This window comes from Delphinus delphis, chromosome 2 (assembly GCF_949987515.2).
Source record: "Delphinus delphis chromosome 2, mDelDel1.2, whole genome shotgun sequence".
Taxonomy (NCBI): Eukaryota; Metazoa; Chordata; class Mammalia; order Artiodactyla; family Delphinidae; genus Delphinus; species Delphinus delphis.
The window spans coordinates 102732436-102746075 of NC_082684.1; the positions used below are offsets into that span (position 1 = coordinate 102732436).

The window sequence follows — 13640 nt, forward strand, 5'->3', positions numbered from 1 at the left end:
TGGAGATGAAAGTTGCCTTATCATACTCCCGATTTTACAGGGAATATGGAAACAAAGAGAAAAAACATGGACTTTGCAGTCAGAAAATCTGAGTTAAGTCCTTGCTTTGAGCAACTGTTAGCAGTTTGAACTTGGATAAGCCACTAGCATCTTTGAGTCTCAGTTACTTGATTTATCAAGTGCAGTTAGTGGTATAATATCTGACCTACCTTCTTTGTCCCATTTATCCTTTTGAAGGATCCTAGCATGTGGTGCTGTACTGAAAAAGCTCATGGATTCACCAATGTGTGAGAATATTCCTAGTTGTATCCCAACTGTATCCCAACTGCAGCCTGCCAGCTCAAATCCAAGTTCATCTCCAAAGTCCCCCTTCCCTCAGTCACCACCCACAGATCTCCTTACTCTCATTCTCACCATCCCCCAAGGCAGAAATGAGTCTTTCTTTACGTGCCTATGACCCTTCATTGGCACATCCTTAATTGCACTCATTCCATTCTCTCTGACGTAATTTGTTTTCATGAACTCTCTTCTCTTGTAGGTTGCTGAAGGAAAGAAAGGTCCCTGTGTCTTTCATTTCTGTCCTCTCTTAGTAGACACTAAGTAAAGGTGAATTACTGAATGCATTCAATCAGCATCAAGCCCTGGGGAGTCCTGCAGTACCTGTTTACCCTTCCTACTCATAAAATTATATTTTGTTTAAAAGATGTTGGCTCCGGCATATTCCGGTTTTATCAAGACTTCTTGCAAATCATAGGCTTGTCCTTGCACTTGGTATCTGGGGGAGGCAGGAGGAATGCTGTAAAGTCTGTGGAAATAAGAACCACCTCAGAAGCATATAAACACAAATAGACTGGCATGACATATTTCTTACTTTGGAGGCAGTGAAAATTTTGAGTAATTTTCTCTTCCACCTTCTTTCTATACTATTTTGGTTTCCAGATTTCTACATTGAGCTTGTATTATGATTAGGATGAAATGGCTGCTGGCTGATAATAAAAGTAGGCTGCAAGCAAGCTATGCTTCCATTTCAAAGCTCCTCTTTGCTGCCCCCCCAAAGCAAGGGATACTCTACTTAAAAGCAATTTTCGTTTAGATTCTAAAAGAAAAAAAAAGTTAAAAATTTCTCTGTGGCGGGCATTTAGGACAGTGAGGTCTGTAGGCTCGAGTTTTTTCTCTTGCCTGCTTTGCAATTAAACTCGAGAAAAACCTAAGAGGGGAAGTGAGGCGCAGGGTGGGGGGGCGGAGGTGGGGCGGTGACAGCCTCTGGGATGGGGCCGCACCAGAGCCCAGCGCAACCCGTGTGTCGTCACTTATTGGCTAGCAGGGTCCCGGACCTTGGCCAATCGCAGGGGGCCGGGTCGTCATGGCGACGGGGAGGCCAACACAGGCTCTGTGCCCCGGAAGCTTGTTTGTGGGAGAGCAGGGGACGATGGCTCAGAACCTGTACGGTCCAGGAGTCCGGATGGGCAACTGGAACGAGGACGTCTACCTGGAGGAGGTACGAAAGCAGTGGCCGGGCACGGCCCGCCCACTGCCCGGGGACTCACCCGCCTGGCCTAAGTTCGGGCCCCTACTTAGAGCATCCCAAGCCTCCTTTCGCACCCAGCACACACCCAATGTCCCTAAAATCCCAACTCCCTCTGAACGCCCTAAGAATCTCACTGGCAGACCCGCAGATCTCACGCCCTTCTACTCTTTACGCGCGTCTCTTGGCCTCGCAAACTCTCAAGGCTCCTGCCTGTGTCTCTCCCTTAGTCTAGAGCCCCACGAAATTCCCTGTGTTCCGCAGAGACTTACAGTCTCCGAAGCTGCGGTCCAGGTGAGCAGGTAGACTGTAAGCAGAAATACTGCCCCCATCCCCCACCTTGTCCCACATCCCCTCCTGAGTGTCCCCGTAGCATCCCTTTTACTGACCTCATACTCATTGCCCTGAATTGTCCTATGGCGGTCTTAACAAGACCCTGGGCCATCCTTTTATGGAACTAGTTGGGTGGGGAGACACTTTCGGTGTCCATCATCATACAATATGACCTCCAAATGTTACTCATCATTGTCACTGGTTGGAGTAATTATAGGTGATGTTTCTTTTTTGTGTCTTTCTCATTTTTCTAAACATTCCACAATGAAATAAAAAATAAAGTAATGCTAAAAAAAAGTCCCCCATTCCCATCATGCTCGCATTTCTTTTTACGTTCTCAAAGTTTGCTTTCACAACTTGTCGTGCTTTGGACCTAAAAGCTCTCGGTATCTCTATTATTCAGGACTATTGCTGACCCTTTGGGTTTCATTCATTTTTCTCTTTAACCAGGAGCTCATGAAAGACTTCTTAGCAAAGAAGGACAAGGGACAACTTCTCATACAGAGAAACAGAAGACTGAAAGAGAATCTTCTGAGACCGGTAATTTTAAATTCAAGCGTTGTTTTCAAAAGTCTGTCAAATTAAATGTGAGAATATGTTAAGCAAGCAGAAATTCCATAAGTGAGTTGTCATTTGGAAAATACCAATTCTTCCCTTTAGATAACCACAACGTTTAAAATTCCCTAAGATCTTAGAAACATGAGAAGTTTGCTGTTAATTTTGTTCACCTGCATTTTCCAAATTAAGAAATGAGGAGACTGATACATGCACGCCTAAAATGCCCTTTAGTTGGTGCTCAGGAAGGTTTCTAGGAATGTTGAATAAATTAATAATGGAATTAACCCATGAAATTTTTCATCAGCTTTATTTTACTTCGTTTGGGATTATCAGGGGCGTTGATTTGGTACATTGGGACAGATTGGTGGCAGGAAAAGGAAGAAGAAAGATTTCAGGAAATTCAAGTCAATCCCTTCTTAAAATAGGGTACATCTGCAGTGGCCTCGGCGCTGGCTGTGAAGGAATCGCGTGGTTTATCTGAAAAACTCCTATTTAAATTGTAGATGCAGCTTTCGATATCTGAAGACGGATACATTCGCTATGGCGACAAAGTGATGCTCGTGAACCCTGACCACCCTGAGACAGAAGCTGATCTGTTTCTGGGCGGGGACCTGAGCTTGTGTATGACTCCAGATGAAATTAAAGCCCATCTGAGGGACGCATTAGAGGTGCCCTGCGGCCTGAGCGCAGCTCAAACCAAGATCCCGGTTGGCAGAAACACTTTCACTGTTTTGTGGTAAAGATACTTTAATTTTAGACTCATTTTCATCATAAATATCTGTTTTCACTTGCAGTGTAAGGATGCCCTGGGCTTAGAGCAGTGCTCATTGGAGGCAAAGGTTATGTGAATATTCTCTGTGATTCTCATCTTGCTTTCGTATCTTGAGAATGATTGTCAAGGGGCCTTGACAATCCTGTTACCTTAAACATCAGGATAATGGGTAATTTGATTTCAGTTCACATCAGGATAATGGATAATTTGAATTCAATTCAAAATGCTTAATTCAAAAGTATTGCATCCAGGGAATTAAATTCAGACTCTGCCCAGAAGCCAAGTGGGTTTTCCTAATAACATTTCATGAGGCTTTGAGCTCATTTGAGTGCTTTCATTGTTTTTAATGCTACTCTGTTATTTCTACATCAGAAATATATAGTTAAATGCAAGGTAGCAGTCCACGGGGATTTGCTGTTTTAAAATTAATTGTCCACTAAAAATGTACTTGAAATTTTGGAATTGAGCATTTAAATCCTTAGAGAATAGATACATCATTACAATTAAAAGTCATTGCTTTCAGTTTGTTACTAAACTATGATAGCAAGTTTATATGACAGGGATATAACTAGTCCTTTAAGTCTTTAGAGTTTTTGACTACACATAATTTATGTTAAAACAGCTAAAAATTGATCACAGTTTCTGTTTCCTGGAAGATTACGAGGGAAGAGTGTATTAAATGTCTACAAATTTGTTACCTTGCTTCTCTCTAAAGTTGTCAGTGTATGGGGATGTCATATATAGAATAGGGAATATAGTCAGTAATATCATAATAATTTTAAATGGCAACAGATGCTAAGTAGATTTATTGTGATCAACTCCTAACGTGTATAAATATCAAATCATGATGTATACACTTAAAACTAAATATAACATTATATATCAATTGTACTTCAATTAAAAAAAGATGTCCGTGGACTTGGACCAATTCATTAGCGTAGGACAGTATGACTTTCTCAGTCCACCCTAGGCTCACAAAGTGGGAACACTGTGTGTTCCGAGTGTGTTGGAAGACAGTGAGTAAGGTGCTAGCAAGACTTGGAGGCCAAAAGAAAAGACCTTTTGGTAAGTGACTTATTTCAGTTATGGTACATGAATAGACATTACTAAGAAAATTATAAACCAAAGTGCATACACAAAAAATAGAGCTGGAGAATGATCCTAATACGGAGAATTTACATTATATTAATTCTCCACTGACAGTGCAGCTGGAGAGGTCATTGGTCAGTTCCTTAGATACGGGCAGAACTTTCGCCTCGGGATAGCAGGAGGATTTGCAGACAGAATGGTAAGTCGTAATACTGCACGTCTACTTTGGACCAGTCATTTTTGTTTCCGTGTGGGCTAATGGCTACTTACTGAAGTGGACAGAGAACTCTATGGGCATGGGCTCCATCTCTGGCCTCATTATGGTGTCAGCCTGCAGCTTTTCCAAGGCATTCTGGGGCCAGTTCTTTCCTTCTAACCTCACGAATTACAAAAATACATCCTTAAAAGCTAAAGAGTAAGGGGGAAAAAAAACCCTCTTTGCAATGCAGCTGGTAAAAAGCAAAAATTGATACCACCTCCACTTGTAAGTTAAATGATCAGATTATGTAATATTCTGACAGCTGTTTAATGTCACCAATGCTAACACATTTGCATAAATCGGGGAGCACAAGTCTTTGATCTTTACCTCTACCTTGGGAATCAGGCAGTGTAATAGAACCAGATACATATGGATTTGAATTCCAGCTGAGATGCATACCTAAGGGCTGGGACTTTGGGTAAGTTATTTAACCTTTTTGAGTCTTTCTATAAAATGGAGATTATTTCCTTACTACGTGTTTAAGAGCTTCACATATGTTAACTCATGTATTCCCCCCAACAAGTCTTTAAAGTAGGGACTGTTTTACTGATGGGGAAACCGAGGCACAGCCAGTTAAGTGACTTCGCTCCAAGTCACTTGGCTACTAAGGGGGAGAGTTGGTATCATATATAACGTTTTTCACTGAATCAAAGATTCCGTTATTGTATGATGTGGCATCGTCATCACCAGCAGCATCTTTATTATTTTCATACTTCCAAGAAATCAATGCTGGCAGGTAAATTCTGACGCGCCATGGACGGTAAGCTGCAGCCTGATTTTAAATGTGAAACTTAGAGGAAATACCCAGTTGTTGAAAGAGGAAGTCAATCATCACTCTCTCATCCAGAGAGTAGCCCTACTAACATCTTAGCTTATTTTATAAAGGGAAAATCTTAAAATATAGGGAAAATTACAAGCATTACAACCTTTAGATATTATTTTTTTCTTTTCTTTTTTTGTTTCTCTCTTTCTTTTTATTTACCTTCTTTTCCCACCCCTCCCTTCCATCTCTGCTCTCCTTCTCTTTCCCCTAAATCATCTGTTCTTTGCCTGTTTGTTGACTTGGGCTTAAATATCTCCTCTTCCACAGATTATAAAAGTTTGCCACGTTTGTTGCTAGTATTTCCTCTCATTTGTTAACTTGGCTTTTAAATTGTAGTTGTTCTCATCTATTTTTAAGTAAAATCTATCAGTGCTTTTCTCTGTAATTCCTTCCATTGCTCAGAGCCTTTGAAGTCTGCTCCAAAGATATGATAAAAAGAATAACTTGTATTAATTTTTAGATGTCTAAACTTGAACTGTTGCTTAAGTTTATTCTTTCATCCACTTGGGATTTATTTTGATAGAGGCCTTGAGGTGAACATCTAAATTTCCCCCAAATGACTAGTCAGTCATATCTGTGTTATTTCTTGAATAATTATTCCTTTCTTCACTGCCACATGCTGCACGCATTAAATTATTATACGTGCCTTTCTGTTTGGATCCTTTGAACTGGAGTTGTTTATTTTTATTCTAGGTCACTCTGATGACTTGTAGGACTAGTTCTTTATCATTACACTTCTTTGTCTGAATTATGTTAGGAATTAATCTTTCAGTCAAATGTAGTAATAATTTTTTTAAGTGCCTCTGCCCCTGTGGGGAGGGAAATCACTTGGTATTTTGATTGGCATTTTAAAATTAAGCACGCTCACATTTTTAGTAGCTTTACAATATTTGTCCTTCTGAGATGTCTCTCTGTTTCTTCAATTATTCTTTTCTATCTCTCAGTAAAGTTTTGTGCTTTCCTTCACATGGATCTGACACTGATCTCGTCAAGGTTATTCCTTGGTATCTTCTATTTTGGAAGCTATTGAAGGTAGGTCCTTTTGACAGTTGCAGCAGAAATCGAAGATAGACATTGATTTTTATACTCACCTTGGATGAAATCACTTACTCTTATGAATTCAGGTTGATTCTCTTAGGACTTCCAGGTAGACAGTCAGCTCATCTTCAAATGATGACAATTTTATCTCTTCTCAAATTCTTATACCTCTTATTTCTGTTTCTTGTCTTTGAATTAGCAAGCTCTTTCAGGGTATTTATGAAAATCCTGTTGATGGTGGCCTTGTAGAGGCCTGATTTTTGTTCCTGATTTTCTTATTGTTTTTCTTTATATGAACGAGGCAACGTTTGTGGTTGAGATAGACATTATTTTCTGTTTGGTCTGAATGGCATTGTCATCCGCCCCATCAGCCAGGCCAAAGCCGCAGTGTATCTTGCACCCATCTTCCTTTCCCACCCACATCCAGCTCCAGCTATTGTCAGGTCCCATGGCTCTTCCTTCACAGTGCAGTTCGGCCCGTCTTCGCACTCCCAGTGCCGGTACCTCAGTCCACGCCCCCATAGCTTCGTCCCTTTAGTCTATCCTGACGTCATCTCATACTGGCAGCGTGCTGTCAGGTCAATCCTTTAAAACTCACCTTGCACCTCCATTGAAAAGTCAGTAGCGGTGCCCCCATTGCCCTCTGCGTGAAGTGCTGCTGTTCACTGTGGCATTTGAAGCCCGCTGTAATATGTCCCTACCCTGCCTGTCCACGCTCATCCTCTCGGGCTCCCTGATACCACATCACCTCCTCCTCGGAGTCTTTCCTGAGCCCCTGGGAGAGCATGTGTTCCCATCTCTCCCCTCCTGTAGCTCTTTGCATCCCTGCTGGACGCCATACCTTACAGATATTTCCAATTTCTATGCTTAGTCATCCCTCCTGTTAGCTGGAAAGCTTCTTGAGGGCAGTACCTCATGTCTGCCTTCCCCAGAGCGCTTCATGACATAGCTTTGTATAGAAAAGGTGTTTAATGAAAACCGATCAAGATATGCAGAAACGACCTCCAGGTGCAGGGCGAAGGCGAATCGGTAAACGGCTAACGAGGAACTAACATTATGGACCTTTCAGCAAGATGGGGTGCTCCTTGGCGAAGTTATAGGCAACCAGAGAGCTGACGTAAGTTCCAAGTGTGGACGTCAATTCCAGAGGGGCCGAGGCCCCCTTGGAGGCTCACGTATGAATATCAGCTGTGCTGGTATTGGTTTTAAGAGCACTTCAAAAAAAAAAAAAAAAAAAAAAAAAAGAGCACTTCACTTCATGCAATAAGTTTCATGCAACATTATTTATAATGAATAAAATATTGCTCCAGGCCTGATGTCCTGAAAAAGAGGAGGAGTCAGAATGGGAGAAAATATTTGCAAACGAAGCAACAGACAAAGGATTAATCTCCAAAATATACAAGCAGCTCGTACAGCTCAATATCAAAAAAACAAACAACCCAATCCAAAAATGGGCAGAAGACCTAAATAGACATTTCTCCAAAGAAGATATACAGATTGCCAACAAACACATGAAAAGATGCTCAACATCACTAATCATTAGAGAAATGCAAATCAAATCTACAATGAGGTATCACCTCACACTGGTCAGAATGGCCATCATCAAAAAGTCTAGAAACAATAAATGCTGGAGAGGGTGTGGAGAAAAGGGAACCCTCCTGCACTGTTGGTGGGAATGTAAATTGGTATAGCCACTATGGAGAAGAGTATGGAGGTTCCTTAAAAAACTAAAAGTAGGACTACCATACGACCCAGCAATCCCACTACTGGGCATAAACCCTGAGAAAACCATATTTCAAAAAGAGTCATGTACCACAATGTTCATTGCAGCTCTATTTAGCCAAGACATGGAAGCAACCTAAGTGTCCATCGATAGATGAATGGATAAAGAAGATGTGGCACATATATACAATGGAATATTACTCAGCCATAAAAAGGAACGAAATTGAATTATTTGTAGTGAAGTGGATGGACCTAGAGTCTGTCATACAGAGTGAAGTAAGTCAGAAAGAGAAAAACAAATACTGTATGCTAACACATATATATGGAATCTAAAAAAAAAAAAAAGGTTCTGAAGAATGTAGGGGCAGGACAGAAATAAAGACGAAGACATAGAGAATGGACTTGAGGACATGGGGAGGGGGAAGGGGAAGCTGGGATGAAGTGAGAGAGTGGCATGGACATATATACACTACCAAATGTAAAAGAGATAGCTAGTGGGAAGCAGCCGCATAGCACAGGGAGATCAGCTCAGTGTTTTGTGACCACCTAGAGGGGTGGGGTAGGGAGGGTGGGAGGGAGGGAGATGCAAGAGGGAGGAGATATGGGGATATATGTATACGTATAGCTGATTCACTTTGTTATACAGCAGAAACTAACACACCAGTGTAAAGCAATTATACTCCAATAAAGATGTTAAAAAGAAAAAAGAGGAGGAGTGCATGAGGTGGAGAGGGAGGCTGGGTTTGGTATTCCAAGGAAGGGAAAGCAGTGGCCGGTGATGTGAGGGCGGGTGGTCTCAGCCTCTGAGATGGCCTTTCTGAGGGAGAGGAAAGTTGAATGTTCTTGTACAATCCGTAAGAACAGGGTTTTTGAAAACTGCTTTTGAACACACTGGCTGTCCAGCCTCTCGGGTAGTTGTGAGGTAGTCCATCTGCTTGCTGTCGTTTTCAGTTATATTTATCAAGTGACCACAGGACCCTCATGAAGTCGTCTAAGAGGTCTTGGCTCCAGGAGGTGTACCTGACGGATGAGGACTCCTACCTGAACTGCTGGCAGGCGGCCTTCCCTGACCCCCAGCTACGCCTGGAATATGAAGGCTTCCCCGTCCTGGTGAGCGCAGCCTGGGGAAGGCAGACGTGTGCGTGGCTGCTGTGAAGTGGGTGCGATTTACTCCTGTGTGTGAAGTGGAGGCTTGTCAGGGCTCCGACGCCTTATACGCCTCACACATTCTCACTCTCTCTTTTTCATTTCTTCCTTTTTTAAAAAAATATTTATTTATTTGTTTTTATTAAAAAATTTTTAAAAAACCCTTTTTTTGGCTGCACCGTGCAGCATGCAGGATCTTAGCTCCCTGACCAGGGATCGAACCTGTGCCACCTGCAGGGGAAGAGCAGAGTCTTAACCCTGGACCGCCAGGAAGTCCCTCTTTTTCATTCCTAACTCAAGTGTGGGAGGCACCGTTTTGCCCTGTGGCAGCATCCCGCCTTGGTGTCTCTCGACTCTGGTGGCGCACAGAATCGCCTACAGAGCTTCATAAAGATACCGAGGCCCGGGCTCTGCCCCTGAGATCAGGCTGAGAACCACTGCCGCGAGACTGTAAGGATGATGACACCGCTTTCTTTCAGGCCTCTGTTAAGTCCTCATTTCTAAAGAGACTGGGTAATCTGGGGGAAGTGAAGGACAGGGTGGGGCCGACACACAGGTGAGCACGTTGCTGGACATTTTCTCAGGAGCCTGGGCCCTGCGGACAGGAGCACAGTTCTGGATGGGAAGGCAGGTCTGGTGGGCACAGAGCTGTTCTGAGGACCAGAGGCCATGCTCCTTGCTTGTGAGACATCCAGCAGACGGAGACGAAGGAGTCGTTGGAGGTTATTGGGAGAGTTACTGGATTTACAGCCAGGAAGGACTTAAAGAGTTGGCCATCCGGGAAGGGCCCCCCAGTTACCAGGCACTCTGAATCCACCTGACGCAGTAGGCTTCTCTCCCGAGCTCTGTAGGCGGACCCAGGTTTGCAAGGGTCTGTCTCCCAGCACGGAGAATATACACGTGGTCCACAATGATGCATGCTTGACAGATTTCCTCTCTTCCACTGGTCTTTTCCAGCTTTGCTCTCCTTGGAATTGCCTCTCATTCCCATGATTTAAACTGTCAGTATCTCAGCTTCATTGTCTGTAAAATGGGGATAGATGACGATGCCTAACTTATGAGGTTTTGTGAGGATGAAGCGGTTAGTCCATTTACAGTGCTTATTAGAAAAGTGCCTGGTCCAGACAGCACTCCCAAGCATTCGTTGTTGTTAATTTAACGGTGGTTGTTCTATTGTTGCTGTCATTAGGTTAGAGAGGTTGGGGAGTTCAGGCACCAGGAGCTCATTTCTCTGTTGCTAACTCAGTGCACAGCCCGAGGCAGGTCTCGGAGCCACGTTCAGACAAATCTGCAGAATGGGACATTTCATACCTGTCCAGCTGCTGTCCACATGTCAATACCCTCCAGTCAGAGACCATCAGGAGCACCTGGGGTTGCACGAGTCGGCTTCATTCCTTGTGGCGGTGATGGAGAACGCGCACCACGGAAAACCGTGGGGCGTCTCAGTAAGAGGCTGGTATACATGGTCCAAAAGGATACATGCACCCCAGTGTTCATAGCAGCACTGTTTACAATAGCCAAGACATGAAAGCAACCTAAATGTCCATGGACAGAGGAGCGGATAAAGAAGATGTGGTACATATAATACAATGGAATAGTACTCAGCCATAGAGAAGAATGAATTAATGCCATTTGCAGCAACATGGATGGGCCTAGAGACTCTCATACTGAGTGAAGTAAGTCAGGCAGAGGAAGAAATACGATATCGCTTATATGCGGAATCTGAAAAGAAATGATACAAATGAACAGAGAGAACGAATTTACGGTTACCAGGGGGAAGGGTGGGAGGAAGGGATAGTTAGGGAGTTTGGGATTGACACGCACACTCTGCTATCTTTTAAATGGATAACTAACAAGGACCTACTGTATAGCACAGGGAACTCTGCTCAATATTATGTAACAACCTAAATGGGAAAAGAATTTGAAAAAGAAGAGATACATGTATATGTATAACTGAATACATTTGTTGTACACCTGAAACTAACACAACATTGTTAATCAACTATACTCCAATATAAAATAAAAAGTTTTTAAAATAAAATAAAATAATTAGAAAGAAAGGACAAGTTATAGAATTGGGGCTGTGGTTGGGAGATTTTAGTGAGGGTCTCAGGAAGTGGGGCTTTGCCCTGGATTGGAATCTGTCAGGAAGCAGGGCTGTCTCAGTACGTCTTATCTATAGAGGGCAGGCCGGAGCACGACCAAAGCTGTCATGAGTAAGGGAGCAGTAATCACTCCTATTCTCTAGGAGAGGAGGACATTTGGTATTTTGTGGCTTGGACAGTGCTCGTGTTTTTGCTGTGTTCAGACATGATCACAAAGTGGTCTTCTTTTTGGCTTGACCCATCGTGGTCACAGCGTGGCCATGTCTGATGTGGGCACTGTGTGAAGTTGATTATATTTCACAGGAGAACACTAAGGCAGAGCCCTGGCTGCCAGGCCAGTTCCCGGATGTCAGGGGCTGCTCTTCCCCATCTCACACTGCTTTTAGCTTACCTGAGTCAGGATTTTGAAATAATATGTCTTTTATTTTCTGATTATAAACAATATGTGTTCGCTTATGGAAAGTCAGAAAAGTACAAAAAATAATATGATTACCAGTAGTTCCATCTTCTAGAGAAAGCCGCTGTTATCATTTCTTTTTCCATGTATATGTTTTTTTAATTTAGTTTTAATTTAAAAAAAAAATAGGGCATCAGGAATATTCTTATTTTTTCCACTTAACACCACTGACCATATTTCAAGTTGTCAAAGATCTTCTCCAATATGACTTTAAATGATTGTATAATGTTTCATCATATGTGTATCTATAATCATGTATTTATTAATCTATTATGGTTTGGCTTCTAGATTATTCTCTCTCTCTCTCTCTCTCTCTATATATATATATATGTATATAAATAAATGAATATATACTATATTTCCAAATTTTTGCTTTTAGGAAACTGGAGGCCTTAATTCATAATTCAAATAACATACTCTCTTTATCTTTAAAGGCAAATGCAAAAATTCTTATCAATCACTGCCACACGAATCGGGGACTGGTGGCCCACCGGCATCTTTTCTTAAGGTATTGTATAGCAGGGTACAAGAAAATGCCATGCCAGAGGGCAGGGGCTGTGAATATAGGCAAAGAAGTTCAATTTAAAGAGGATGGCCACGCACAGAAAATGTCCTTTGATGACGAAATATCGCCACATAGAACTTTGAAGGTGTGAAAACTCCTATTAGAGCCCCTTCTATTATACAGGTCCTTCCCCACAGAGGACTTTAGCTATAATGGGATCCTATATACCTGGTCCTTGCCCAAGTAGGCTGAGTCTTGTTGGCAAACACATAGTGTTTTAGAGACCCCCCCCCTCCAAGAGCTTTATTTAGCAGTCTGTTGGATTACGTGCTTTGAGATGAACTTAACAGCTTACTGAAGGTTGTAATTCCATTTCCAACCAGTGTTAATTCTTTCTTGCCCCAGTACCTATTTTGGAAAGGAAGCAGAGGTCGCTGCACACACATATCTGGATTCACACAGAGTTGAAAAGCCAAAGAACCATTGGATGTTGGTGACTGGGAATCCCAGGAAGGACTCGTCCACCATGTTGGACCTGTCTAAACCGCCGGCGGAGGACACCCGAGTCCTGGAGCACGTGGCGGAGCCGGGGACCAGGAACGCACCTGGCGCGCATGCGTGCACTCGTCCGATGTAACTTTACAGGAAATCTATTTCGGTCATGCCTCAAGCGATTCTTAAGGAAGGCACAGAACTCTCTGAACTTTGTATTAAAACAAAGGCTGTATTCGGATTATTGAATTAACGGTGGAGGTCTAGGACACAGGAAAAAACAAGCAAACAAAAAGCCTTGCCTTGGGCCACAGCGCAGAAATGGTCTTTGAAAGTGACAGATGGTATTCCTTTGTTGATGACCAAATTCTGAAGACTCAGCTTCCTTTATTTAGACCCTACAGCAGCAGCTTCTATAAGGACTGTAAAAAACTCGTTACTTTTTAAAGCTATGTCTGTGTAATGAAGCTGTCGGAACTTTGCTGAATTCTCTTTCCCCCGACTCTGTACAATGTACTAAGAAATCAAAAATGGGTAGCTGTGGACTGTGGCCTTACTTTAGAGTTGAACATTTTCCCCCTTGTATTTTTGTGTCTCCTTCTAGCTTGCGGGGGTGGACTGAAGACCTCTATTTGACCTCCATTATTTTGTAATGATTTTCATATTGCAGAATCTCCTTATTTCTACTTTATCTTTGAAACCAGTACATTAGTTGTGGCATTCACGTCATCAGACAAAATACATATATATCCTTCCATGTGTTTGTCCGTCTACTCCTTCTTTGTCGAGTACGGAGCACCTATGATGTGTAAGGTG

General features: G+C 42.6%; 1 protein-coding gene across 1 annotated transcript; it reads left to right on the forward strand.

Moving 5' to 3' along the window:
* The first annotated feature begins 1404 nt into the window (after positions 1 to 1404).
* CFAP161 (cilia and flagella associated protein 161) lies at positions 1405 to 13431 on the forward strand. The gene is made up of 7 exons (XM_060003602.1): positions 1405 to 1498; positions 2309 to 2398; positions 2920 to 3152; positions 4392 to 4476; positions 9071 to 9229; positions 12262 to 12335; positions 12738 to 13431. Exons 1-7 carry the CDS (start codon positions 1430 to 1432, stop codon positions 12967 to 12969), a joined length of 942 nt encoding a protein of 313 aa, XP_059859585.1. The 5' UTR covers positions 1405 to 1429; the 3' UTR covers positions 12970 to 13431.
* The last annotated feature ends 209 nt before the right edge of the window (positions 13432 to 13640 follow it).

Bases quoted from the DNA above. Each gene is read 5' to 3' on its own strand.
- CFAP161 (XM_060003602.1), top strand. From the start codon at position 1,430: ATGGCTCAGAACCTGTACGGTCCAGGAGTCCGGATGGGCAACTGGAAC. The intron at 3,153-4,391 runs GTAAAGATACTT...CTCCACTGACAG, and splicing joins AACACTTTCACTGTTTTGTG to TGCAGCTGGAGAGGTCATTG. The intron at 12,336-12,737 runs GTATTGTATAGC...TTCTTGCCCCAG, and splicing joins CACCGGCATCTTTTCTTAAG to TACCTATTTTGGAAAGGAAG.